The sequence below is a fragment of the Rasamsonia byssochlamydoides genome (genome assembly GCF_041956645.1).
Source record: "Rasamsonia byssochlamydoides strain NRRL 3658 unplaced genomic scaffold VTN77scaffold_10, whole genome shotgun sequence".
Lineage (NCBI taxonomy): Eukaryota > Fungi > Ascomycota > Eurotiomycetes > Eurotiales > Trichocomaceae > Rasamsonia > Rasamsonia byssochlamydoides.
In genome coordinates, this window is record NW_027192393.1 from 310 (window position 1) to 27,882 (window position 27,573).

General features: G+C 46.9%; 10 protein-coding genes across 10 annotated transcripts; 6 read left to right on the top strand and 4 right to left on the bottom strand.

Moving 5' to 3' along the window:
- Window positions 1-3,881: 3,881 nt before the first annotated feature.
- VTN77DRAFT_344 (uncharacterized protein) lies at window positions 3,882-4,981 on the top strand (the record flags this gene model as incomplete). The annotated part of the gene is made up of 3 exons (XM_069419388.1): window positions 3,882-4,287; window positions 4,380-4,550; window positions 4,614-4,981. 3 exons carry the CDS (start codon window positions 3,882-3,884, stop codon window positions 4,979-4,981), a joined length of 945 nt encoding a protein of 314 aa, XP_069280405.1.
- Window positions 4,982-6,511: 1,530 nt separating this feature from the next.
- VTN77DRAFT_345 (uncharacterized protein) lies at window positions 6,512-7,436 on the top strand (the record flags this gene model as incomplete). The annotated part of the gene is made up of 2 exons (XM_069419399.1): window positions 6,512-6,517; window positions 7,080-7,436. 2 exons carry the CDS (start codon window positions 6,512-6,514, stop codon window positions 7,434-7,436), a joined length of 363 nt encoding a protein of 120 aa, XP_069280406.1.
- Window positions 7,437-7,701: 265 nt separating this feature from the next.
- On the top strand, window positions 7,702-10,214 carry VTN77DRAFT_346 (uncharacterized protein; the record flags this gene model as incomplete). Its single annotated transcript, XM_069419410.1, has 4 exons — window positions 7,702-8,244; window positions 8,295-9,914; window positions 9,987-10,076; window positions 10,137-10,214. The coding sequence occupies 4 exons, from the start codon at window positions 7,702-7,704 to the stop codon at window positions 10,212-10,214; spliced, it is 2,331 nt and encodes a 776-aa protein (XP_069280407.1).
- A 162-nt stretch (window positions 10,215-10,376) lies between these two features.
- Window positions 10,377-11,730, bottom strand: VTN77DRAFT_347 (uncharacterized protein; the record flags this gene model as incomplete). The annotated part of the gene is made up of 3 exons (XM_069419421.1): window positions 10,377-10,520; window positions 10,572-10,874; window positions 10,927-11,730. 3 exons carry the CDS (start codon window positions 11,728-11,730, stop codon window positions 10,377-10,379), a joined length of 1,251 nt encoding a protein of 416 aa, XP_069280408.1.
- A 5,069-nt stretch (window positions 11,731-16,799) lies between these two features.
- Window positions 16,800-18,323, top strand: VTN77DRAFT_348 (uncharacterized protein; the record flags this gene model as incomplete). The annotated part of the gene is made up of 1 exon (XM_069419432.1): window positions 16,800-18,323. The coding sequence occupies one exon, from the start codon at window positions 16,800-16,802 to the stop codon at window positions 18,321-18,323; it is 1,524 nt and encodes a 507-aa protein (XP_069280409.1).
- Window positions 18,324-19,943: 1,620 nt separating this feature from the next.
- Window positions 19,944-20,471, bottom strand: VTN77DRAFT_349 (uncharacterized protein; the record flags this gene model as incomplete). The annotated part of the gene is made up of 1 exon (XM_069419443.1): window positions 19,944-20,471. One exon carries the CDS (start codon window positions 20,469-20,471, stop codon window positions 19,944-19,946), a length of 528 nt encoding a protein of 175 aa, XP_069280410.1.
- Window positions 20,472-20,666: 195 nt separating this feature from the next.
- On the bottom strand, window positions 20,667-21,218 carry VTN77DRAFT_350 (uncharacterized protein; the record flags this gene model as incomplete). The annotated part of the gene is made up of 3 exons (XM_069419455.1): window positions 20,667-20,897; window positions 20,957-21,149; window positions 21,211-21,218. 3 exons carry the CDS (start codon window positions 21,216-21,218, stop codon window positions 20,667-20,669), a joined length of 432 nt encoding a protein of 143 aa, XP_069280411.1.
- Window positions 21,219-22,190: 972 nt separating this feature from the next.
- VTN77DRAFT_351 (uncharacterized protein) lies at window positions 22,191-22,680 on the top strand (the record flags this gene model as incomplete). Its single annotated transcript, XM_069419466.1, has 3 exons — window positions 22,191-22,229; window positions 22,284-22,462; window positions 22,533-22,680. 3 exons carry the CDS (start codon window positions 22,191-22,193, stop codon window positions 22,678-22,680), a joined length of 366 nt encoding a protein of 121 aa, XP_069280412.1.
- Window positions 22,681-24,548: 1,868 nt separating this feature from the next.
- On the top strand, window positions 24,549-26,132 carry VTN77DRAFT_352 (uncharacterized protein; the record flags this gene model as incomplete). Its single annotated transcript, XM_069419477.1, has 4 exons — window positions 24,549-24,644; window positions 24,694-25,743; window positions 25,807-25,981; window positions 26,035-26,132. The coding sequence occupies 4 exons, from the start codon at window positions 24,549-24,551 to the stop codon at window positions 26,130-26,132; spliced, it is 1,419 nt and encodes a 472-aa protein (XP_069280413.1).
- A 513-nt stretch (window positions 26,133-26,645) lies between these two features.
- VTN77DRAFT_353 (uncharacterized protein) lies at window positions 26,646-27,268 on the bottom strand (the record flags this gene model as incomplete). The annotated part of the gene is made up of 5 exons (XM_069419488.1): window positions 26,646-26,771; window positions 26,828-27,042; window positions 27,103-27,122; window positions 27,169-27,202; window positions 27,253-27,268. The coding sequence occupies 5 exons, from the start codon at window positions 27,266-27,268 to the stop codon at window positions 26,646-26,648; spliced, it is 411 nt and encodes a 136-aa protein (XP_069280414.1).
- Between the last annotated feature and the right edge of the window lie 305 nt (window positions 27,269-27,573).

A 27,573-nucleotide genomic window follows, 5' to 3' on the forward strand; every position in this document is an offset into this window, starting at 1 on the left:
TGTAGGTGCTTAACAATATATGCGGTGGGGTGGCCGCTGTGGGGATGGTTTAGGCAAGTTGATAAGAACTGCAGCACCATAAGGGCTGGTGCCTGGCCAAGGCCACTTTCCTTCAGAAACGAGAGAGAGTACTGTACAGACTGTATGTAACACAGGTATACAGTAGTAGTGACCTTTATCCAACTGTAAAATTTCATGGCAGGGTTAAAAACAGTAATAAAGCCAGTCTCAAGAATATCAATAAACACCGTGACTAGTATCAGAATTGTGATTTCTCTGTTCCGCAATCTATCGCATTGCCATAGTATGGCCGACTTGAGTTGTTTTTAAAAACACGTGTCAAGCGACCAAGAAAGAGCAACGAATATCAGAGAATGTCGCCCATCAAGAATCTGTAAATCAGCTGATTACTACCTCCAAACATCTTCGCCAAATTCCCAGACAATGTTCGATGAATCTGTTTTTGGTTTTGACATGCTAACCTCACAGGGCTCTACACGCCCAAAACCTGTAAGGTATCTTTCATGACTCATCAGTTAAATGGCCACGATTAGGAGAGGTTATATAGAAGATCATACTCTTGTCCAGAAGCGCGGTCAAAGAATATTTGTTCTGGCATGCCTTGATCATATCTCCATCCCTTGAGACGCATATCCCTGCGAACAGAAATTCCCATTAGGAGTGCATCTAATATTCAATTCACTGCAAGGTACTGAAGATTCAAGCTTACTTGAGTATTTGTATAAGCTGTATTTTAATGAGTGTGCGTTCATCATCTGTTGGATCCTTGATCTCTGTCACAGCATGTCCAGGTACCTTCGACATAGCTAAGACATGCAGATAGTCGCTAGGAAAATCATACTCCCTATTCTGACGAAGCACGGCAGAGCCATTAAAATATGGTATATGGCCCATTTCTTTTTCACATTCCTTAAGAGCAAGACATTCCTGTTTGAAGCGCTTGGTTGCCAATTCTATAATATTTTCCCGATCCTCTGGCAGCTTAATCCTAGCTAGATCCATCCTTAAAGAGTAAAATTTCCCTGTTAGTAAAATTATGTAAATAATTAAGAGAGCTATTAGAGATTTTTAAAGAGCTGTACCTGCTAGAGATGCAATAATAAGCAAGAAATCTTTTCTAGGTGCATATGTTTCTATATAGTTATTTAAAGCCTAATAGGAGTCAGCTGTAAAAATTCTATTAGTAACTTTTATTTGCTATAGACTTACTAATCTAACTTCTGCAAGAAGTAGCACTATATTATTTGCTTTGCCCTAATTAGAAGGGTACTACTCTTATTAGCAAAGATAACTGCCTATAATGCTTATTATCATACCTCCTAATCAATGTCCAGCCCATCTAGACTGTTACGAACCAACAAAATAGGAGGCTGTCCAACACAGCAGCGCATGATGAAACATGACCCCGCAAGGCAGACAGGACCAAAGGAAACCAGGTCACGTGATTGGGACGCAGTTACTGATAAGATAAGGGACCAAGGACGCAGTAGGACGTCAAGGACGCAGTAGGACGTCAAGGACGCAGAAAGATGAGACCAAGGACGAAAAGGACGCAGGAACTAACGGGGCGATCATAGTACGGACGTCAAAATGGACTCGGATGGAGAATTATAAAAGGACGAACACTTTCATGTATCTAGTCTTCCCTTTGATCGCGCTCAATGCAACTCGTTTACTGAGATACTTACTTGGAGGGTCAGTAAGACATCTTACTACTATTGGTATACTTCGGTATAGCTCTAGTAGGCGTTGCCTCTGACCTAGTCGCATTTGTCTTGTTCATCTTCGGCAGTTAGCCAGTGACCCTTATCAATCGTTATTTGCGCTTGCCTGCTCAGCATTGATCTGTTCGGTCTACGGTCTGTTCGACCACAGTGAAGAACCTGTTCGGTTCGCTTGATCCTTCCCTGACCACCAATCTGAGTATCTGCGACTACGGTTGGACCCAGCGCGTAACACTTCTATCTGTTGAGCTTACTGCAGCAGCAAAAAAGCTGTCTTACTAGCCTTCCATGATTCTTATTGCGTCTCTCTTGGGGGTTCACTACAGCCACTCTCTACTTATGTTGACCATAATGCTGCTAGCTTACATTATCTAGTTAGCAAATTGCACAGGCATTATTCCTGGCATGCCCTAAAGCTTGCCTTATTACTATCAGTCAAAATTATTAAGTCCCCCAAAATGTTTACTAAGTAATCTATTTTTAAAGACATTAAAGGGAAGGAAAATAAATAGTAGTTAGATATTTAAGAAATTTTTTATGTTCCTAGAATTTGGAGCTATAATCTGTTTTAAAACTAATAAACCTTTTGCAGCTTTCCAAAGTAATATTTCCATTTAGGCCACCGCCGCCGGTTCCCGCCGCTCCCCTCCGTTCGGGTCTAGCGTGTCCGTCTCGGGTTTAGCGCGGCCTGTTCTGGTTTGGCGCTCCCGTGCTCATCCCGATCGGGAATGGCGTCCGGTCGGTCTGTTTGACCTAGTATATAAACTGCGAGTGCGTCGCTCAAACATCCACCATCTCCTTTGTTTTGATTTTCTTTTCTCTCGACTCTCAAATTCCAGACCACCGCCCAGGGGGCTCAGCTTCGCCTTCCCGGCTAACGCGGCAGTTAGAAAGCTCGGTCATGCGGACCCACACTCACGACGCCAGCGTTACATTCCAGATCTGTCCGTGTCTCTGATCTCTGATGTCAGCCAATCTTGCGGGATTCTCGTGCCCGATGCTGCGTCTCCACGGCTGAATATGGAAGAATTGAGCGAGGCCTCCCCGGTCTCTAGGTTTCGTCATTACTAGGCAGCCGTCTGTGAGACTTCTCGCTATGCCCGCCGCCAGCGACTGCAAATTACACGGACGGTTGGCACGATCCAATCCGGTCGAATCGATGACCAGTTTGGAGTCGTAGTGAGTTGTCCTCAGGCCCTGAACATCGGCCTGCTGACGCGTGCAAGGGGCGATTCGGTGACTGATCTTCCCTTGTTGTCTCATCTTGCGAGGCGGACAGCAGGTTACCCGTGTCTGTGGTGACGTGGCTGGCTGGCTGGCTGGCTGATAACCAGGATCTGGCGCTGTTGGCTTCGCCTTTGTTTCCAAGACTGCATGGGCGATGGATGCGCCACCGGATTCCGAAGTCGTCACAGGATCATCGGTTACGGATCTATTGGCCACGGATCTCTTATGGCCAATTGAAAAGAAATGCCGCATAACAAGGCGGACATCTCGCCAGCCCTCGGTGTCTCGGACGGTCGGCGACACGTCAGCAGTCCGTGTCTCGGCGCCATACAGATAGCCTGGAAGGGTGGCTCTGCGGTGATGATCCCTGGTGACGGGAAAAAGGGAAGGGTTAGGGAAGAGGGAGTGGCTGCCTTTGTTGTCAGGACCCCTTGATGATTAGGGAAGGAGCCTGGTCCTATTCATTTGCTTTTGACGGATTGGCAGGTTCTAGACACAGCGAGGTGGCAGATTGTGTCCACCGTACGGGCATCAAAGTCCGACTCAATTCGGTCAATGTCCGAACTTTTCTCAGAAGATGTTGGTTATCGTGCACAAAGCGCCGCAATTGATTCGTCAGGGGCGGCAACCGCATTGATGGAGTCTTGTTCGGCGGCTCAGCTGATGGCCAGGGTAAGTTGCAGCTGGTGAAGGCGGTGTCAAGGCAGACTTTGCAGCCAAGGATAGAATCCTGGGAAATGGACGGTAAAAATGAAGGGAATCCTACACGATGGACTCCAGCTACGGCAGCCATAGGCTTAATATTAAAGGGCTTTGTATCTGCTTCGGGCAGGGCGAGCCAGCATCCCAGCCTTTCGTCGTTGTTGTTGTCGTCGTCCTAACTCCATTCCACTCCATTCTCTCTCGACCATGTTCATCACTCTGGACGAGATCATCCCGTATCACCCTCCACCCCCCAAACCCCCATCCAAACCGCCACGTCCCTTCGCTCCAACTTCAAGTCCACCTGGCTTACCTTCTGCTCACTTCCCCCTGCCACTGACTCACCCTCTTCCTCTGCGACCCCCTTCCCCAGCTGTTCAGTCTGCGAATCCTCGCTCTGGCGATGAAATAGAGACGCGGTCGAGGATCGATTCTGGTGGCGACGGCCACACGACGGGCATCTTCTCGAATGCATTCAATGTGGCATTGGCGAAATTTAATCTTGTTAGGATCGAAGACTTGACCGCAGATGTGGATGTGTATAGCAACATCAACAATCACCAGCAGAATAAGTTTGATAGTGGTGTCCAAGTACATGATGGCTCTTGTATGTGTAAGTACAGACTGCGATGCCGGCCCTTGTCCAAAGTGAATGGTTTTCAACATCAGGAGAGATCCGAAGTTCTGGCTCACAGATCAAATAAGATGCCACAGACAACGGGGATCCTAACGGTGATAATATGCGACTGGACTCTGAGACTTCCACCGCGGTTCCTGAGGGTCTTGGAGCATCAGCGGCTGCTAAAATCGCCCTCCATCCTTCCACACCCTCATCCTACAAGTCAGAAGAGCTGACAGTGCCCAATCACGGTCAAGGTAGTCTTCTCTTACAACCCCGACCAACCTTCAAGCCATTTGCTCACAAGATTTGCTCACAAGTTGAGGAAGATCGCCGCGCGGTTGAGGATGTGGAGACCGAGCGTCCGGACGTTGTCGGGGACAGCGAGAAAGATGAGGTTCCCGCCTGTACGAGACCCCGTACGCCGACGTGCCATGATGGTCCCGATTCCCAAAAAGATCGCCACATGTGTGATACCGGTTCTCCAACTGCCGTCCAGCATGGGATAGACTTTGCCGACATTGAGCGGACTGATAGTAAAAGTTTTGTGAGACGAGCACTCTATATTGTTTTTGCTGCAGTAACCGCAAGCTGTATTCTACTGGAAACCTTTGAGCTCTGTGCTGGATTCCTTAGAGAGATAGTTGGTCCAGATATGCTGAAACTTCCAGAGCTCTGTTCGAATTAGCTGCAGTTCTCTACAACTCTCACTGCCTTGTGCCTGACAATTAATCCTGAAAATAAAGGAGATCCTGACATTTGGGCAAGAAATCTTACAAACTTTATCATGCTTTTTCTATAGTTGGAACTAGTTGATCTGTATTTTGGACCATGCATTGAGCAGCAAGGATTTTGGGCAATCAGCAAAGCCTTACGCCTACAACATCTCCATGTTTTGGAGATCAGGGGGGTGGACTGCATGGAGGATGATTTGGCTAGGCTTATCATTATCCACAGGGATATATTAAGAGAAATTCATTTTCATATTGTAGGTATTATTGGAGAAGAGGGATCATGGCAATCACTGCAAGATACAGGACCAGCTTTCAATTACCAGCTTAACAATGACCGACTGCGACTTAGCCGACGAAGTAGTAGTTTTCTGAGAAGCCAATGGGATTTCAGTCTCCAGCGTAATTGAGGTGGGCGGAGAGTGGCAGGCGCTTAACAATCTTATTGAGACTATCAGTGTAGGAGATAGGACAGGGTAGGAGGGTGTATGCTAGCAGAATCAAGCGCTATTGAAACGTATCAAAGTGTCACGACTCAGTCAAATGCAAGGAATCCATTTGGTAGCTATCTAACTAAGATTCGAAGCTGGAGAGAAGAAGAAAGCTACGAAGATTGTGGGAGGAGACGTTTGATATAGCAGTCAAGCGAACTGACCTTTCCTAATTAGGAAGGTACCACGTGACATGGGACGACATCGAATAGACAGTCGAATAGACAGTCGTCACACAAAGCCAGTCAACCTGAGACAAACCATCTGTAAGCAGCTTTCTTGCTATATCCCGTTTTCAGCAACTTTGACAAGAGACAATCGTCCAAATTCTACTAGATACAAAGCAAGACATATATCTTGATCTAATGATCTTCTATGGATTGGTCTCGGGTAGTTAAATCGTGGCAGAGCGACAGACTTCGGGGGGTTGGACAACCAAGCCACGCCTGGGAAGTCTAGGATATAAGCATGACAAACAGATCGGGTACTTTTTCAGCTGGAGCTGTTCCGAGTACTGACAGCAATGAAAGGTAATAAGGGTGACCATAGGTACCTCTTCCCCTGTATAGGCCTTCCATGGACTCCTCGTTATCTGGATGGAATTCAAGGGGACCCATCGTGACGGTCCCACGAACTCTATACGCTGTGCTCCTAAACGCTCTGGCAGAAAAGGACTATTGAGTAAAGACCTTATAGTTACAGGCATACGGACGCTAGGTTGGGCTGGCCTAGTATGCCGTAATAAATATAACAAGAATATAAGGAGCGATATGATATCACCATTACATCTTGTATATCTTTGAGAAGACTACACCTATGACAACTTTTGTTCAGTTATTTATTAGTAGACAACATTACCTTCTTCTTTTTGTTTTTTTTTTTTTGAATTCTCTATGTACAATCTGAGGAGATATATTATAAAAGGATTTGTATAAAGAGCATGAAAGGTGTTTATATGGTATACTCACCTAATTTTGTAAAGTTCGTAAAAACCACATGACAGTGCGTATAAACAGATTTTAATGTTTTTATAATATTAGAATTATGCAGAGCTGTAGAATGATACAAGGGAATCGTGATTCTTGCACAACTCGCTACCTATCTAGCCATTGTATTTCTTTCGTTGTTATGCTGTCAGCTTCTCGGAAGAGAGAGAGATCGGGTGGTCTTTTAGTTTGCCTTGCCGGACGGATGGACTGGCAAACGTCCTCCGCCCCGGATGCCAGGTAGGAGATTCAACAGAATTATAATATTAGTGGAAGCAAAGATGGATCAACAAAGCAGTAAGAAAACGAGGCTTTCTTATTGCAAATACATATCATATCAAACCAACAACTGTTGACCCATCCCGGCATGACAGCCACCTACGGGAGCATGGCTGAATACCACCATCGTCAAGGCGAGAATAATCATGGAGACAATGATGATATCGAACGACATGACAAAGAAGAGGGTCTCTTGAATCATCATTAATAATCATAAGAAGGACCATCAGCCGGGACGTGACGGGGCCGCTTCGGTCTTTGCAACATTTGGTATCACCTGGACCATCATCTGTGTCTAGACCTTCGTCCGTTGGGTCGCGTCCGATGAATTCCGCCCGGCACCGGTCTTTGGTCCGGACCAGTTCGCGACCTGGCGCCTGGTCCGTTTGCGGATCTTCGAGGCCCTCAGCGTGGGCGTCTTGTTGGCTCATTTGTGGTTCTGCGTGTTGGTGCCCCTGAAGCAAGAGCGAGACCAGCTCTCTCTGGACGGACGCCATGTCATCGGAGGCCTGCTCGCCGTCTTCGCGGACGGCTTCCAGTACATCTTCATGTGGAACGCGCACGCGAGGATAATCTGTCGAGACGATTCGACGACCATTTGCGTCGACGAGGAGATTTGCTCCGGAGTCCGGTGGGGAAGAAAGAATGAATATTAGTGGCGATGAGACTGCCGTCGGCAGCCGAGAGGCCCACGATGGAAGTTGGCTAGGCCGAAAGGGGCCAAAGGCGACGGATCAGATAACTTACATAGAGTAATAGTCGATCAGATAACGGGGTGAAAGTCCAAACCTCCGAGAATCGGTGTTTCAGTATTAATATCTCAGCCTCACAAATTTGACGAGACTGTCTCCAAAAATTTCTTACGCCTTCTGTGTGGCCTGCCTACCTTTACCTGTCGCATTAGCAACGAAGGACTGTACCATGAGCACCGCGCAGCCTTTCCGGCCACAAAAAAGGCGAAGACATCAGTTGTCTTGCACCGAGTGCAGACGGCGCAAATTGAAATGCAATCGTTCGGTCCCTTGCGATCGGTGCCAGAAATCTGGCAATGCTGAGATCTGCACGTATGCTACCCGGAACCAATCAGTAGCAGACGAGGCAACCGATGACTTCGAAGAAGATAAGAGAGATTGTGCGGCGCAGGATCCTCACGGTGGATATTCTCCTGAGCCCATAGAGGTTATACCAAAGGGTGGACCATCCTCATGCTCATCGGAAAATCGAATACTCAAACGCCAGAAATCGACAATGCAAGATTTACATCAGCGAATCAAGACATTGGAGAACCTGCTTTCAGAACGCACAAATGACCCCCCTCTTTACCACTGCGACGGACATCCTCCAGACTGCCCTCCAGCAAAGGCAGGGCTCCGTCATATCCATCCCACAGAAGATTGTTTGCACGGTGTGGACAATAAGACTAAGTTCTTCGGCAGAAGTCACTGGACCTCAACACTTGCACAGGTAAGACGGTCCCCTTGATCAATATTGACTCAATCTCTAAATGCGTATAGTTTGACGATGTAAATTCGACCATTGAAATTTGCCTGGAAAGTAAAAACAAGGGTCCAGCACGGGAATACTACTTGATGAAAGCCGTGAGAATGCAAAGAAGAAAGAATAGTAACCATACTGTTGACCATCAATCTATTATTATGAATGCATTTATTCCTGCTCGCGAGGTCGCCGATGCTCTTGTTGCCTGCTACTTTGAGACGTTTGAATATACATACAGGATCTTACATGTTCCAACATTCCAAAGGGAATACAATAGGTTCTGGATCACCCCTCTCGGAGAAAACCCGGCTTTCTTAGCCAAATTACTCTGTGTCATGGCGATCGGTAGCTTTCAATTTGCCGAGACCAACGGTCGGTCAAGCAGCCAATCAATATCAACAGAATTGGTCTCAAGTTGGTTGCACGCTGTTCAGCACTGGCTAGATGCGGCTATCGAGAAGAGCAAGAGTATCTTCGATGCATTACAGGTGCATTGTCTGTTGTTGCTTGCCCGTCAGGCCAGTTCAATCAACAGCAACCTCATATGGATTTCTTCGGGCGCCTTAGTCAGAACGGCTATGGTCATGGGCCTTCATCGGGATCCGAATGCCTTCCCTGCAATGTCACCATTTCACGCGGAAATGCGCCGACGGCTGTGGGCTACGATTACCGAAATCGACATACAGGCCTCTCTCGATGCTGGAAAGCTCCCGTCGGTCTCTCCTGGTGATTGCGACTGTGGTGCCCCTTCTAACATTGACGACGAAGATATGTCCGAGACAGATGTAGCGCTGCCAGAACCGAAACCGCCAAACACATTTACACGGTCATCATTCCAGACTGTCTTGTGCAAGTCATTGGCTGCCAGAATAGAAGTGGTTCGACTGTCAAACAGTCTTGCTACCAAAACGTCGTTTCAGGAGCTTCTGAAACTCAGTACAGAGATCAACAAAGAGCTTCAAAATTTGCCTTCCTTTTTTACTTCAGCGCAGAAGACAGCATCAACAGCAACACAGAAAGCTGAATTTCCAGCTGTGCTTCTCGACCTGCTAATCCGTCGATTCTTCCTTGCTATACACCGGCAAGTGGCCATTATGGGAGCATACGACCCGAAATATCACTTTTCTCGTATCGTTTGTCTCGGTTCTTCATTGGAAATATTGTCATATTTCGGACTATCCGTGGACGATACGGATCGTCAAACTGACAAAACCTTCCGAATTCAGACGTACTGCGGGGGAATGTTTCATAACGATTTCTTCCATGCAGCGATCACTGTCTGTCTGGAACTGCTGATGGGAATAGTTGACTTGGACGTCTTAGGGTGTTCCCTTCAAGATCAAGCAATACACACGGCTATGGGTAATGCCAGCCGCCTACAAACGGAGAGGTTGACTGCAGTCATTGAAAGAGCCTTAAACGTCATCAAGCACTGGGTTTCAGAAGAAGACGGTAACTATAACAAGAGGTATCTTTTATTATCTATGGCCCTCAGTTCAGTCAAGGCGCGGTATTCGAAGGACAACGCCCTGGACGCGGTATCAGAGACGCTCCGCACCAGTATCAACACTTGCAAGAGCATTCTACTGCGCAATAATGAAGCTGGACCAACAATTGGACGAGGTCTTGCTAGAAATGTGAATTATATCAACCTAATCCCTGTGATTTTTTTTTTACCGAGATTATACTTATTCATTGCAATCTTGCAGGAGACTGCCGAGTTTGAGAACTCAAGCCTCGTCGATGATACGAACGTTACGTCTGGCGCACAGGAAACCGCTGAGTGTTTCCTGGATTCTGTATGTGGCTAGCATGTTATTAATCGATGGACAAAAACTAATCTATTTTATTCTCGCTAGATGCTGGCGGGGGATGTACACCACGGGGGCAGCGGATGGGACGGCCTTTTCGTACAAGACATTGATCGGGTTTCCTAGCTTTCGGGGCCAACTCCTCTCTTCGCCCACCTCCTCTAAAGGTTATGGTTTCGAATCCTCATGAAAAAGATGCTGCCGTCTGGTTCTCTATTTTCCTGTGCAGCTAATGGACGCCCTTTACCTCGACCAACGCATAATGAACGATATAGTAAAGCTTAGTTTTCAGGTTTCCTTCCAAGAATCATCCAAAAATGGCTCTGCGCCCATATGTTTCCAACAGGACTTGGTCTTTAAAGCTACATCCTTCGATTTCGAGTGCAGAAGAATATCCCTGGCCCCATCTGTGATGTAGAGTACATTCTTATCCTGCAAGAGTTAATCCAAGCAATGTGTGGTGAGATTTGGTCAATAACTTACCATGCCGAGAGTCAACTCTATTCCACCTTCCATCAACAGATTCGTATTATAAGTGACCAGCGGTCTACCTTGAATTGCGCGGAGGATGTTTTCACTAACAATCGCGGCTTGTTGCATAGCGGAGCGGCCGTTCTTAGGTCCAGGAGAATCTATAACATCACCGGCAGCGAAAATGTTTCCAAATCTTTCGTCTGCAATCTGTAGTGTGCCTTTCACCTTAAGGAATCCACCCACTGGCAAGAGCGAGTCAGGACACAGGGTGGCGATGATTTCAGACGCAGCTTTCTGGCCTGTACATCTAATCTTTGGATTTTTAGCTCAATCTTGGCCATCGACGGATCGATAGTGTACATACCAATAGATCGCAAGGAATAGTTTCTCCAGAGCCCAACACGACGTGCATGTCTCCTTCTTCATGGGGTCCTATACGCTCACCCAGAACCACGCGCACACCAAGGCCTTCCAATGCTGCCACAGCAGTGTCATGAAGCTTAGTCCCAAACTTGTTGAGTAGTGTCTTTCGAGAATGGATCAAAGTCACATTTTTCTCCGGGTAGAGACTCTTTGCGTCCGAGGAAAGCTCGACCCCGGCAGGCCCTCCGCCGACGACAATCAAATTATTTGCATCTCGGATGCGATTTTGCAAGCCTCGTAGCACTTTGATCCCATCCTCCTTCTGATTAACATTGAGTCTCGAGGGAGCGCCTGCATGAGAGCCTGTGGCGATAACCAGATACTCGTAGTCCAGCTTTGCGCCACTTTGCAGGAAGATCGCATTTTTGCCGACCTCGAGGACGGTATCTTGCATCATGAGCCAGCTGCCTTTTGGAGCTCCACTGAGATATGGTCCATACGGTATGAACGCTTTGTGCTCATGACCGTTGACAACAGAGAATCTCGGAAATACCCATGTGAACTGGAAGTGGGAGCTTTTTTCCACAACCACAACTCGGTAGCCAGTGGGAAGGGAGTTCGTAAGGAGCTTCGCGGCATGATAGCCGGCAAAAGAGGCGCCAATGATCACGATGTTCTTCGGCGAGTCCACTTGCTTGTAGCTGTACTGATGGATAGTAGAAGTGATCTTAAATCTCACGGTATCGTAGACGACACCAAGAATTACTTTGATCAATTTGAGGACGATGATGATTCCGCTCAACATGGTGCCGGAATTCAAATGGAATGTCTCTGAAAATAGTGCAGTCAAGGATGGTCTGAGAGAGGTGGACGACTTCATTAGAATGCTGAGCATATAAAGAGTGCCGAACGTTGACCCACTATTCGGCCGAGCTCAAGTATCTCCGTTTGAGGGCCTATACATCGAAATGAGCTCCGAGACAGCGATATTGTTGTTTTTTTTTTTTATTTCGTTGGATCTCACGGAGACTAATCCCGTTTTAATAAGACCGACACGAAAAAGCTCACAATACACGCCCCCGTTTCTTGGGCCCCTTTTACGCAGTCCAGTAGAAAACACATATACGTTGCAGGTTTAACTACAAAGGTCTTACCCCTGGAAATACTATTGCATGACCGCAAATCCTGCAGCTGGGCCTCGGCTACACTTTTTCTCAACTGGTCGCGCAGTGGTGATGCAGCGAAACAGGCACTGCTGTAAGATAATTCTTTAATAATTGCAATAGGTACCTCCAGGCAGCAATGTTGACCGTTTAATGATTTGGAATGGAACGTGCTACTATGAGACTCTCTAGTAGATATTTCGATATGAGCGTCCCCGACTTATCTCGCAGGGTAGGAGGGACCATGACAAACACTATGAGTTCGCCCATCCATGTACCCAGGGAAGGTAGTGATATTTATCGATTGCTCGCTGTTTATGCCAAGAATACAAATGGAGATGACACAAGTAGAAGTGGGAAGGATGCTACACTGTGCAGCACACCATGCCAGCAATCCCTGGTGCTGAGCTCCGATAGATCTTTTTCGTAGGGTGATAAATTGTCACGGATCTTGGTGTCAAAATGCATGGTGCTCGGTCGTATTATCGCCGATATGGTCATCGGACATCGGACAATCGAGACGTGTTTATCCCCGAAGATCAAGTTATCTGATTGATAAGATCTTATCTGATCCAACCAGCTCGGCCCTGGTCAACCAACTTGCACAATCTTGCCGAATTCGAAGACAACGAGGTAGTAGTTGAAAAGTTCAAGTCGTGTGGACAAGGGAAACAGTTTACTGCAATATAGTGATCTCGACTTTCATCCCGTCCACGTCGTCCGTATTGAATCTGAACACTGCCCGATCCGATGTCCGACGTTATGTCCGAGGCCAGGTACCAGCAATGGTACCCATCTAAAACTCCTATAACGCGTGCATGATATGATCAGATATATCTGAATTCATTCTCTATTTGTAGAGACATTGTACTGTATTCGAAGATATCTGTGATGACGTCTGAATCAAAGCCGCGAGCTTCGTTGCCCATCCTCGGAAACTACCCAACAGAACCTTTCAGCAGAGATTTAAGGGATAATATTCACGTCGTGCCTTCTGCCATTGGTGTTAGAAGCGAGCTGGTTTATGAAGATCCAGAAAATTTCATGGAGGATATCAAAGCCGACAATACCGACTCTCCTGATGGTGGTTTTCAGGCTTGGACAGTGGTACTGGGTGCATGGTGTTGTTCATTTTGTTGTTACGGGTGGATTAACAGTGAGTCTCGTTGGTTATTATCTGTGTCTGTTCCAAATTACAACTGACGATCGATATATTCCTGCCAAAGGCATTGGAGTTTTCCAAGCGTATTACGAGGCCAACCAGTTGAAGCAGTATTCGGCCAGCACCATATCTTGGATCACATCGCTCGAGATATTTTTCGTCTTAGTTACAGTTTGCGTCTCTATTCATGCCGATCGACATAAGCGCCAGTGGAGGCACATACTTAATATCTGGATCAGGGACCCTTCGTTGGAAGAATATATGACAGCACTGGGCCACGATATCTCTTGCTTTTCGGGATGCTAGCGCACGTCTTTGGTCTTACGATGGCATCAATTTCCAAAAAAAAAATACTATTAGTTTCTTCTCTCTCAAGGAGTTTGCAGTGCGATCGGAGCAAGTGCCATCTTCGCACCATGTATGTTTCCTCTATAGGCATCGTATAAATGGGACAACCATAGAAGAAATAGATCTCTGCTGACTACTATATGCTTTTAAAGGCTCGAGTGCTGTAGGTACATGGTTCAAGAAAAAACGTGGGCTTACCAATGGTGTTACAATAAGCGGGTCAAGTACCAGCGGCGTCATTTTCCCTATTACGGTTAATCACCTCATCCCTGAGGTTGGTTTTGGATGGGCTATGGGAATTGCTGCCTTTATGATCCTAGTATTACTTTTAATTACTAACCTGACGGTGAAATCCCATCTCCCACCTACAGCACAAGCCAGCATCTCTATCTGGGATTTTGTCAGCGCTTTTTCAGAAAGGAACTTCGCACTTACAGCTCTAGCAGACTTCCTCTTCATATTCGGCTTATTCATACCAATCAACTATATTATCATTGAGGCCATCAACGCGGGAATGTCGCCGAGGCTAGCCAACTACCTGGCTCCTATCTTGAATGCAGCCAGGTCTGTAGTTTATCCCTGGGTCCAATTTTGTCGCTCTGGTGGACTCACAAAACTGAATGGTTACTTATACACGCCTTTTCTAATAGTTTATTCGGGCGAATAATCCCTGGCATGCTCTCCGACAAGCTAGGTCGATACAATATCTTTATCATTGTCTCTTATTTTACTAGTATCATTGTCTTTACCCTGTGGATCCTAGCGTCTAGCAATTCTACTATCATCATTTTTGCTGCCCTCTTTGGTTTAACTCTGGTGCTTTCATCTCACTGGGCCCAGCACTCGCAGCTCAAATCTCTCCCATGAAGAAGATCGGCTTACATCAAGGCCTTCTTTTTGCCATCATGTCTGTTGGCGCTTTGACCACAGGCCCTATTGGTGGTGCCATTATAAGGAGAGATGGTGGCAGCTTCACTGGCCTTAAGACCTTTGCTGGCATCAATTTGTTTTGGAGGTGCTACATGTGCGTTACTGTTGTTAGATGCAATATTTTCAAGAAGTTCTAGTGAATCCTTTGTCCTTTTTGTTTCTTCTCTCCCCTTCCCCCCGGCCCTTCTTTTTTTTTTTTGATTGCTTGAGGCCTCAAAGAACAAGTACAGGTGAGTAATCCTGTCTTGTTGCTGCAGCAATATCTTGCTCCCATGTTATCAATTGTTCATCTTTCAGTACAAGGGTCCCACCCGCCTTTGGGATTCACCCTCTTTTGGGACGGCCCATCTTGAGCTCATCTTTCCTGTATTCCATTAAATTTCACTACAGTAACACGTGTATTTTTTTTTCTATGAATCTACCATGTAGGGTAAAATTGGAAATAAAAAAACCTAATCAAAAGAGGTTCCATCAATTATCCCTGCAGCCCGCTTTTTTTTTGACGTTCCCAAGTCACCTTTACACAGTCGGTGCCACCAAGAGAACTCCGACCCCAGACGAATCCAGGAACCTTCTGTGAGTCTCAATTTTACTCAAGAAAAAGCTATGATACAGTGGATTCAACCTTTTCAACTGCAAAAGGATTGCCCCCGATCTCTGCCTTGCTCAAAGAAAGGGACAAAACTTGCGCGGCCTGTTAGGGGGGTCTACGAGGTTCTGTCAGATTGAGGATGGCGTCTACACACATTCTCATTGCAGCGAGCTCGTTAGGGAGACACGAGTAGTTTTGTATACGATAAATAATGGTTTAAAGTGGACTGTTGCCATCAATTAAATAATGTCCGAACCAGTGAATCAGCTATAAATTCTGCAGTCATTCATTTTTCAATGAAGTTCCGGACATCAATGTGTGAAGGAGCAACAACCAAAGAAAATTGAGAGGCGAGAATTGGATAAGCTAATTCTGCTTCATGCGATAGTCAATTTTTGTAGGTGCTAAATACCATATTGTTGAGGGGTCCACAGAGTAGCCTAGGGAGTACGATCAAAATTGATCCGCATACCTTTGACGTCGACGAGCTCCAGAGAGCCAATTCCATGTTTTTCCGGGCCATTCTATTCGCAGCATTCGCGTGGTCATAAATGTGAGGTTCATACGTGCGAATCGCTGCTTCGAGATTCTTTGGATTGTATTTAATGGAATTGGCCAGTTCCTGCGCATCTAACACGGCCGAATTGACTCCTTCTCCAGCAAAAGGCGACACCAAGTGAGCTGCATCTCCCACCAATGTCACACCCTTCCGTGTCTCCCATCTTAAACCCAGTGGCAATTGGTACAGGGGCCGAGGAAAAGTTGGTGTGTCTGCATGGCGCACAAGATCCTTCAGGCAATCATGCTAATCCCTGAAGGCAAAGAGCGTGCCTCGACCGAGGAAACTGCTCATCCAGGTCATTAATACGGCAATCGACCATAGTCATCCCGGTGTAATGGGTAAGGCATTCGTCAGTACTTTAGACCACGCACCATCCGCGCCGACGACAAGGTCGGCGACTTTGATGCTGCTGTGGTTCGTGCAGTATGAATAAAATCGGAACATACCAGAAACCCCTGGGCTCTGTTGGTTGCTCGGAATCAAAGGCGCGGGGATCTCGGCTACGAAGGGGAGTCCCCATAGCTCTCGGACATAAGGCGGCAAGCTATTCCGTATATGTAGCTCATTGACTTAAGTTATCTGATTTGATGGTTACATGTCTAGCTTTCCAAATCTCGGAGTGGCGTGTGTTCTCTCGGCGAGCTTTGACTTACCGAGCCGAGTCACTTTTTCAGATGAAAGGTTTCCGTCTTTCCGATTATAGTGATCTCCAAATATCCAATAGCGTCTTCTAAAAGAGGCTTGTCTTACTCCAGCGGGGATCTTTCGTTCAATGTACTCCGTACAGGGAGACGCCATCGCATGGTGCACACAGAACTTCGGATGGTGGCGGAGCGGGATTCATGTTCAGGACGATGATTTTGATCGACCGGTGGATTAGTGGAAGGAGTACTCCGTACTCCGTACATATCTCGGAGATAAAGCTTGGTGGTGACGACCAGCGGTCAAGCTCGGCAATAAGACGTTGGCTGTAGCAGGTTGGAGAGACCATATAAATCATGATCTAGAAGTACTGCAGTCGAAGAAACTGTTACCTGCAGACTTCATTCCCATTCACACCCACAATACCTTGAAACCAAGAATTACAATTCAATTCGCATTTTGCAATTCCTGAAAAATGGAAAACCAATCTTTCGACGTTGTTGTTGTCGGCCGCGGGCCCGTGGGACTCTTTTTAGCATGCGAGCTTCGTCTCGCAGGGCTGTCGGTCTTGGTTGTTGAGCGTCGTACCTCGGCCCCTCATGCAGAGGGGGTAGCGGAGACCCGTGCTTTTGTTATGCATAGTCGGACACTGGAAATCTTTGCCTTCCGCGGCCTTCTTGACAAGTTCATCCAGGAGGGCGTGAAGAGTGACTGGTGGCACTACGGTGTTCTCGACACCCGCTTGGACTATAGCGTATTCGGGGACGAAACGAAGCAGAACTATGTTCTTTTGGTTCCGCAGTACAGAACCGAAGAGATTCTATTGCGGTATGCCGAGGAGCTAGGCGTCGTTGTCGTCACCGGAATTCGCATCGAATCTGTGGAGCCGTTTCCTGAGTCTGCGATGGTACACGGAGTGTCAGTGAGCTCAGATGGCAGCACCGGCGGAACCCCTTTCAAAGCAAGAGGCAAGTTTGTTGTTGGCGCAGATGGGGTGCGCAGCACCGTCCGGAAATCTGCAGGTATCGCCTTTCCCGGTAGTCCAGCTACCCATACAGGCATGACTGGCGAGGCAACATTGGGAGTACCCATGCCAAATCCCTATATTGTTCACAATAGCTCCGGCCTCATTATCGGTGCGCAGCTGATGATACCTAGTGGTCGAGCTCGTCTTGGTGTCTTCACGCCTTCTCGTGCCCACGTATCGGAATCGACACCCGTCACATTGGAAGATTTCAACCAAGCATTGAAGGAAGTTGCTGGCATCGACTACAAACTCTCGAATCCTTGCATGCTCCGTCGCTTCCATAATGAGGCTCGCTGTGCCGAGGTATACCGCAAACATGGCCGCATTTTTCTGGTCGGAGACGCGGCTCATCAGCACCTCCCAGCCGGTGGCCAGGGGCTCAATCTAGGCCTCCAGGAAGCATTCAATCTTGGATGGAAACTTGCAGCGGTCATTCGCGGCTACGGTCCAGACTCGTTATTGGATACCTACGAGGCTGAACGGCGGCCAATCGCACTCGACGTAGTGGAGAACACCACTGCTCAGTCTCTTTTGTTCTTTGTTTCTACACGACCAGAATGGGCAATTCGAAAAGCGATGAACAAAATGCTGCAAGTGCCAGAAGCCAATCGTGCCCTTGCTGAACAAATCAGTTGCCTCGGAGTCTCCTACCCAAAGCCCCTTGACATGATCATCCCGTCCGGATGGGAGCCTCTTCCAGAGGCTGTTGCTGGAAAACGTGCCCTTGATGTTAAGTTTAGCCTTGGTAATGGGGAAGAAAAGTATCTGAGCGAGTTCACGAGAACAGGGAAATGGGTGCAAATTAGGTTCATCGAGAAACTACGGGGAGAGCCACCAACACCAGCATTTGATGGCATGACAGAAATGGTGGATGTTAGAGACATTTTGGAGGGCGTGGCGAGTTTGTACAGGTGTGGCTATCGCGAGATCCTGATCCGTCCCGACTGCTATCTAGGTTTTGGACGCCGGTAGTCATATTACTAGACAATGGCTCTCCACAAAGTCATCTTGTCGGCTAGCCACACATTACCGCCGTCACTCAGGGATATCACACCGTCGAAATCGATTTTGAACTGGCCAAGCAGAGCGCGAGGATGTCAACGTCTTATATTGCGACTCGCAGCGCGATTTTCAGCACTCATTGAACCGCTCCAATGCGGGAGGATACATAATACAGGACACTTTCGCTTATTCTTTCTTGTTCCTTTTGTTGTTGCTTAGTCACTCTTTCGGCCACTAAGATTGCCAGTATATACAGGCCCATTAGCTACATAGACAGATTGCAAGAATCAGAGTTCTCTTATATATATTGCAAAGTGAGACCGACGTACGAGTACTAGATTCGCGGATATTCAATACATCTGTTCGGAAAGTGCAAGCGGCGCTGGAATTCTCCTTTTCACTCTTTAGCGTGTCCTCTGTGCACGGATGGTGCACGTTAGATAGAATGTACCCCATATAGATTTAAATCATTCTAACAACAATATCGAGAATACACCACACCCTGGACGACTTGGTAGTATTTTGCGGCCAAATATTGTTGAAATCCTGTTCGTAAATGACTCTGCGGGAAGGACACAGCTCTTGTTGCTGCAGGGCTAGCGTTTGGGGTGTCAGTCTTAATTCAAGTTCCTACTTCATAACCTTACTGCTTATTCGAATACATGCCGATGACGGTGACAAAGTTGATAACCATGATGGTTAAGAAAAGTTCAGTTACGCAGAGGGCTAAGAGAAAGTGGTCTCCGTTAGCTGAAATTCTCCCTATGTCCGAATATTAATACTCTGGAAACTAGAACCTGCTCTACCGCTCCTCGAGATTCTATTAAAGCTAGCTTTGGCGACTTAATCGATACACCTTAACCTCACCAATTTAATGCACCTGATAGATCAATTGATGCTGAGAGAAAGACAAGTTCCTCATGTCATAAAAGGCCCTGCTGCAAGTGGCTCTTGCCAATCCCACCGCAGCAGGTCCATAGGTGTCGCTAGTAAGCATGTCATCCAGTTGAGCGAGCAGTACATTTTCCTGCAATTGGTCGTTGTACTGGCAAGGGATGTCCAAAGCTGCACTCTGGTACATGTTATTGCACGTCTCCCCTTCTCCTTCATCCGCTTGAAAGCAGCAGCAGAAATCTTCGTTATTGGGAATTGACCAACCAAACTTCTTCCAAACTCTTCTTCTTAGACCCTGCAGGACGTGATATCTTGGGTTGGCGTTCAGTTTGTGCGCCCCTCCTATCATGACTTTCAGTGGAAGAACGGCTCCATTGATGATTCGATTGATTCGTAGAGTGAAGATTTGGTCTACTAGAGGTCGACTGATGCGACTTTCTTCATCTGGTTCAGAGCAACCGCTCAAGTGCATAATCAGGATCATCAGAGCATGAATTGGTTGAAGCAGTCCGGGCACAAACCAACAGAGGCCCAGTGGTCCTGATAGTTCTGAGAGTCGAAGATATTTCTCTAGAAAGGAGCGGGCAGTTCTTTACGGCTTCATGTCAGCTCAAACCGTTCACCTGGTGAGCCTTGCAAATACATTTACCTCACTACCTCAGAGTGACAACCTGTCCCTCTGAATTGATCCAGTTGTCAAAATCTAAGCCCGAGCATGCAATAAGCACGATCGATTTGTAGCTTGAGGTACGTGAGTGGCCACTCATTCTCTTCGCAATCACGGATTGATTCCATCAACTGTTCAATAAGGTGACTGAAATGTGTGACTTCGTCTCGATGTGGCATCCGTTCAAACCAGGTTTGCATCCTAGTAGCCCAGAGCCAGTGTCCCTGCATTGCCACCATCATTGGTGACATATTTGGGGATATGCCAGAGTGTCCAAGGGACTCGCTGTCTTCCAAGGATGGAGCATCACTGATTACAGATGGCAGGCGTGTTGTATATCCATCTGGACGGATAATGAAGTGTAAGCCACTTGCAATAGTCGATTCGACATCTAGAAATAGCAGATGCCACCATAGCCGACGCTGGACCTCTAGGTCTATCGGATTTCCTATCCCCTGATCTGCATGTAGCCGCAATGATTGTGCGAATCGAATCGCGAGCGGCAAGAAACCATATGCTGAAAATGAGGCGAGTTGACTGATGCGGAACGTGTTCATTATGACGAACCCCTGGAGCAGTTGGGTGGATGATGATGTGGCATAGTACACAAAGAAGTCGATTGCATGTAAGACGTCATTGTATAGCGCGTATAGTGAGTGAGACTTCGCAATATCGTCAACTGAGCTAGAATTCGCTGCGCCGGTGTAAAGTACGGCCAAGATCTGGACGAGAGAATCCACAGAAGTACTTGGTCACAGATTCATCCAAAACTCAGAATATTCATCTCTTAAAGTTGGAAGGTGGACTACTGGCACGACCGGATAAATGCTGGAGCAGAAGTGTTCAAAGAAGCGGTTGCAATCCTCGCGAACAGGAAGTTTGGTGGTGAGGGAAGAAATGAAATCTTCTCCCATGGCGCTGATATGGATGACAGATTGTCGAAGGGGAGCCCGGTAAGATTGCGAGCTCTGTGGGAGAGTAGACTTCATTCAATTGTCAGCTAATCCCTCAATTACTTTAGGATGCATCATGTATAATATACCTTTCCGGCCTCGGCAAGGGTCCAAAAAGGCACACCAGTTGCTGGACGGTCCGTTACGGCATTCGACAGCTTGATTAGATCTGCTTGCTGCTCATCAACAGACTTCCAAGAGTCTGAAGAGAGAGAGGCGCCTATGTCCGATCCGACTAGGAGGCTTCGAGGCTCTGTTACAAACTCTATTGTTGGCTTAGCACTGTTGAGGTATCGACAATTTCATTCTCGCTTTTTGCACTGAGAGCAAGTTGGTCGTGCACGATCGCATTTAACCTTGGGGGGATGTGTTAGTTTGCGATGTGGCAAGCACTAATACCAATACCTACCCGGCGATCACGACAAGTCATACAAGCAGTAGGGCGTCGATACGGCCGCATAGTGTAGGATCAAGGCCACGTTTAACAAAAGCCAGGCCTGCGCATCTAGAGATATGGTTAGTTACAAATGTGCAGTGACTCGTAAAGGAAGCATGGACCTGACAAAGAAAATACTACCTGAAAAAATTTGCCTCTGGGGAACTACTATCATGTTTTGATGACGAAGTTCTCTGGTCTCATGTGGTATGGGATGGTGGATGTTAGCGTGTATGGACATCGCACGAACTACCCACGTCAGGCTAACGTACTCCCAAATCTGTTGCCATTGACAAAAGCTGATCGTGGGGGAAAAGGAAAGGGGTTGTTCTAAGAGTCTTTACTTTCTGTTGGAGCTAAACTACACCTCATCTATAGTTAGTACAACTGATTTAGTATATTATAATGTTCAAAGTTATTACATGTATTGTTGATTCTGTTGGAGACGCCGTAGTGAGGTTGTAGTTATTGAGTTGTTTACGAAGTTAGCTATGTAACTTATATTCCAGCCCCACTCAGTATCTGTGGAAACAACCTCAATATAGTCTGTCTCACAGCGGAGCATCGGAAGATACGGAACTTCCCTCGTGCGAAGTGGCCCAAAAGAGCATGGGTCCCAGGAATAGTCGAACAGCGTGGGTATGGTAGATAAAGGCGTTGAGACCTTTCCATCTCACCCCTATCTAAATAGAACAACTTACTTACTTCGAGTCCAATCTCACGTTTTGAAGTATTCGGCAATATTAGACAGACCAATTGATCTTCCATGCGTCGAGAGTACAAGGCCCAAACCTAACAATCTTATTGCAGGTTTTCCAATAGCAATTATTACTTGGAACATCATTCACACCTGTTTGCGAGAGCCACACCAACCCCGAATAGTCGCAATGTTTCAACAGGGTCCGGAGCTGGAATCCAATCCACAGGTGGGTCCCAGGATCCCAGCATCGAACGCAGATGCGGATGATTCACTTGCATAGTGTCCATTGCCGACCGCAAGCTCGCTGCAGACCATGGTCATCAAAGATGGACAAGCACCAGAGGAACAACTGCCCAAGCAAGTTAGGTGGGATGGGGATGATGAGCTCAATCCAATGAATTGGAAACAGGGCAAAAAGTGGCGCAATCTTGCTGTTATATCCATGATGACTTTTGTTACGTACGTCTGGCTGTCCAGGGACGCCCATGTAGAAGTTGACACACAGAGTCAGCTAACACACTGTCACTAGACCTATTGCTTCGTCCATGTTTGCACCTGGTGTGCCGCAAGCTATGAAAGAATTTCATTCCACTAGCACCGTCCTTGGTACCTTTGTTATATCAGTCTACGTCCTTGGGCAGGCATTTGGTCCTTTGTTCACAGCTCCACTATCATAATAGTAATGTACTTAGCTGCTAAGAGCAAGGGAGATAACAGTGTCCAACAAAACCAGCTGGGGAATTGCCTTAATAGAGATCCATTCTGCTTCCCTGATGGCAACTCTGTAGGCCACGTTTAAAAGTTTATATCTTACTGGGTCAGGGGCAATTGTTGGATCACATGGCAGCAACCAGCCAGGCTCAGCAAAGTACAAGAAGAAAAAATTAAGGATGCTCGTCCTCAAGGAACGCACCGCGGGTTTATATACATAAGTGGATTCTGCTAGGGCAATTAAAAGCGGCAAGGCCTAGAGCCATTCCTGAACGGGCCGTTGTACCGTCTGCTTAGCCTCTTCAGGAAATCAGATCTCCTGAGCTGGCAGGCGGTGTGGGCGACGGCCGTTTCCCGCGCCCCGCTTGCCGTCTTGTAGAATACCCTGTAAAACTTCTCAAAAATTCAAACATCTCACGAGGGCTTTGCCCGAGTCCTTCTACGGGCTCTAGCCTGTGTCAATACACCCCATCTAAGCTCTGTGCAATGAGCCTCCCATTAATCAAGCACTATGGTCTCTTCAAGGGCACTTGCTGGCTCCCATGTGGGCTTCTCATACCCAACCCATTTTACCAGAAACCAACGGCAGCGGCCACAAATTGCTTTATCCATTCCAAATGCCCATCAACTAGCTACCCTAGAGGTTGTAGTTGCTTTGACACTAACTCAGTAGCAGGTTTAAGGCAGCCAGTTATAACAGCCAGGTGTAGAAGATGTTATACACTCCTGGGGGCATATCTAACTAGTAGGTATATAAGCCCACTCGCTCTAGGACCATATACTTTATATTATGTGCATTAAGCTTCTTTGACTGCCTATCTATCCTGATCTCTTATAGGGAGAGTCATACCTTATCACCAACATTATATTGGGGGGCAAGCAGATAGTGGTGCATCTTCTAGATTATGAAGGGCAGTGATCTTCGACAGGATAATTATGAGAATAGTCGAAAAGCTCCTGGAGACCCATTGCCATAGTATGTCCAACAGTGGGCTATTGGTTTCTCAAGGCATATTAGTATTGGTCTAATCTCCACCACAAGACGAGATCTATCCGTTTCCTGTAGTACTCCAGCGTTTCCTTTCAGGCCCAGTCTAGGGAAAACTCTTTAGTCTCGGGGGCCAAGGAAAAAGGACAGTGCAGCTGGAAGAAGGCCGAAGAAGATTTTGATTATTTTGTTGCTCGGCGCCAATTGGTAGGTATTTAGGACAGCTATCGACCAGGCAAATTGGAAGACGAACGGCCATAACATTCTGAGATAGGCAGATAATGCCGGACCGCTCAAATTCGCTCTGGACAAAGTAGAATTGCCAGATCAGTATGCCCTCTGGTCTTTAATTGAGAATGGCTTTGGCTGGTCGTCTTGGCGATTGAGATATATACACATACCCTACTTCACCTCGGACAGAAAGTATATCGATGGAATTTTCGCCCAGAAGGCATCATGGATGCTCCTATAGTGTATGCAATCGTTGGAGGGGGCTTGTTCGGCCTATTGCTCATCATCCGACTACTACCATATTTAAGACCACTGAGAGCCATTATATTTCGTCTGGTCGCCAGGCACCTGACGTACCCTTACCTTGTAGACAGACATCACCTTGTGGGGCCTTGGACAAGAGCTGAAGTTCTTTCTTGTTTATCTTACACTGCCGTCAATTTGTTCTGTGTCCTTTATCCGAACCTATCTATTTCCGATGTGAGTCGCCGATCCGGTCTTCTATCCTTGATCAACACGATATTCTTGTACTGCAGTCCTAATCTGAGCTTCTTGGCGCATTGCCTTGGAGTCACTGTGCGGACCTGTCGTCGCCTGCATCGCGCGGCAGGTTGGATGGCTGGGGGCTTGGTGACTCTTCACATCACCTGTGCGATGAGCCGAGGTATCGGGTACTCTCTACGTACCACAGGAAACGTGGGCGCGGTCATTGTACGCAAGGCCCCTCTACGGCAACGCCATCAGGCTGACATGGAAATAGGGATCCACATTAACATTGTTCATCTTGGTATTATCATTCCCATTCATTAGAAATTTGGCTCCCGGGGTTGTTCGTTGGCTGCACCGACCCCTTGCTCTAGTGGCCATTGCAGCAGTATACGCTCACCTCCCTGCTTCGAACCTCTACCCTACGCTTTACATCTTTATTGTCACTGCCCTTTTCTTGATGCTTGTGATAGAAAGTGCATATTTCCTCTACTCCAACGGGGCTTTTGCAGATGGAGGCTGGACGCGGGTCTCTATCATCCTCCAGGCAGACGAGAGCAAACAAATACTAGTCTACCCAGGACGAGCCATTCACGTCCTTCCAGGGCAGTTTATTAAATTGTGGATTCCATTCGTTAGTCCACTGACATGGCTCGACTTTCGACAATTCTACGTCCAGTCTTGGGAGCCAGGGAAGCAGCAACAACTTCAGCTATTCGAGAGAGCTGAGGGAAGTTTTTCTCGACGTCTGGGTAGTAGAGCTACCCGACCTCTGCATGAAACTGATATGGGCCGGGCCTTCTTCACCGGGCCATACGGCATCAGTGAGGCATATACGCAATACGAGACTATACTACTCATAGCAAGCGACTTAGGAATCCTATCGATGATGGCCCATGTAAGACATCTGTACCACTGCATTAAGGGCCGAACCTCCAAGGCTCGCAAAATTCGCCTTGTTTGGCAGATTCCTAAGGTGTCGAAGTTGGTGTATACAGATGCAAACAATGCGGTGAAAGACAGGCAAGCGGTCATAGATGAGAAATTGAAGACCTTCTCAGACCACATTAAGTTACCGACGAAGCTGATTCAGTATCATCTGGGTCGATATGTCCCTTTGAACGACAAGGAACAGGAAGAGCTGGGTGGAGATGTGATTAGGAACCAGGCCAGAATCTCAAACCTTCAAAGTGAGTTCCAGGAATTCGAGAATGAGGTCAGGCCGCTTGAGAAAGAAATTGCATGGTTCCAAGGTCGTATGCGCATTATGAACAATATTTTGTGCTGGATCAATAGCAAGTTCGATGATATCAAGGATAAATGTGTACGCAAGACTGTTCCGATAACTCCATCACCATAGGAATGCTCTCCTCACTGACCGGGCTAGGAACTACATTGCACGGTATATCAACAATACAAGCAAGACACTCGCAAAATGGGGAGAGCGGAGATAATTGGAGGTTTACCAAACTTGGACAACATATTTGTAGAGGAGGTCACAAAACACAGAAAAAGAATTGCTGACGATGCCCCTGAAACTCGTGGTGAGACGCTCATAATGGGTAAGGACTACTGTCCCAGACACGGCTGCCAATATTAATTGACACTTCTCCAGTCTCTGCATCGCCCCAGATTCATGACCATATGCGGAGACTCATCTGCAAGGATATAAAAGGTATCCACCTGAGAGAGTTCGAGTACAAGTCAATGTAAACCGGATAGACACTCTACGCCTATCACATGAGTTGAATGCGGTATTTGAAGGTGTTTGCAGTCATACGTAATGTGTGAATTGCAACCTTCTAAATTGAAATTGTAGCCAATGTGGTGTTCACGCCCTTTTGTAATGCCTGCTTCATAGACATGATCTACTATTCACTCCGTCGAAGCTAGAAGTAATGACGACGTCTAATTCTAGAATTCGCGGCTCCGGCTAGCTCGGTATAGGCAGTAGCATGACATTGTATTTATTATTTGCTTCCGGCATTGTCTGAGAAATGATCTCGTCATTAAATGAAATAATATGCCCATATATAATGTGCAAATCCTAGACGGCTTAAAAAAGAAATGGATCTAGTAGTAAAAGGTGTGTTGCAAGTCACCACCAGAACACATGAATTTCTAGTTCTGGTGGCCGCACAATGCCTCTAAGCCTAGGACGAATGTACTATCGAACAACGCAGATTATGGAGTTACTCTTCAGATAAAATGAAAAACAAAACAGGTCTAGGAGTCAGAACCTGATTCCTCGTCTGGATCTAAGCGGGATGGTGGTAGGGTGGTGGCTAAAGCCTTTCGGATCAGAGGTATAAGGTCCCATGGTTCCCAATTCTTGGGATCGACAAATGCATCCTCAAACAATTATCAATTCAAATCTTCCCCTTGAAATTCAGGGAGAACAGACTTACAGTTGTCAGTTGGGAAAGAGAGCTGGTCGACCCCAGTTTCACCAGAAATTTGGTAGCGTTCGACTCTAATGGCCAGCGCTCGGGGTTCCTTACGCTGATCATGCCGCTTTGGGCTGGCAATTTTTGCATGAGCTCGACCATTATCATAGCTAGCGCTTTGATAACTGGGGCTGGTGGGCGATCTTGATGCCACATCTCAGTGCCTGTGAACCCCACTAAATAGCGAGGGTCTTTCCTTAGCGGAGTATAATGGAGGAAACAGTGAGGGATGATACCAATCTTGACGCAACCAGTCCTGTCCAGGAGGATTTTCGAGCAGCTCAAGGACTTGTGCACAATACCCTTTGAGACGAGAAAGACAAGCCCTCTTAGAATCTGCGATCAGTCAGTGTTGTCTGCAGGCCAAAGGGTGGCGGATCGTTGACCTGTCCGATGATGCATGCAAGCTCTCTTTCGGTTGGATACTTTGGACATCCTACTATTTGAACTAAAGAAAGGTCAAAAAGGTCAGAGAGCACAAAACATGTTTGCTCCAGTCGGAAAAAGCCTTTTGCAGTCAGAATGTTTTCATGCTTGAGATGTTTAAACCTCTGTTCAATGCGATCCAATTCTTGAACTGCAAACTCCCAAAGGGCGAACTCCTTATCCCGTCGGACTACCGTTATGATTCTGTCTTCTTCATAAATGTACTCCAAGACCCGTTGGAAAGTTCCCCAGGGAGAATTGTATTTTATCAGGCGTGATGG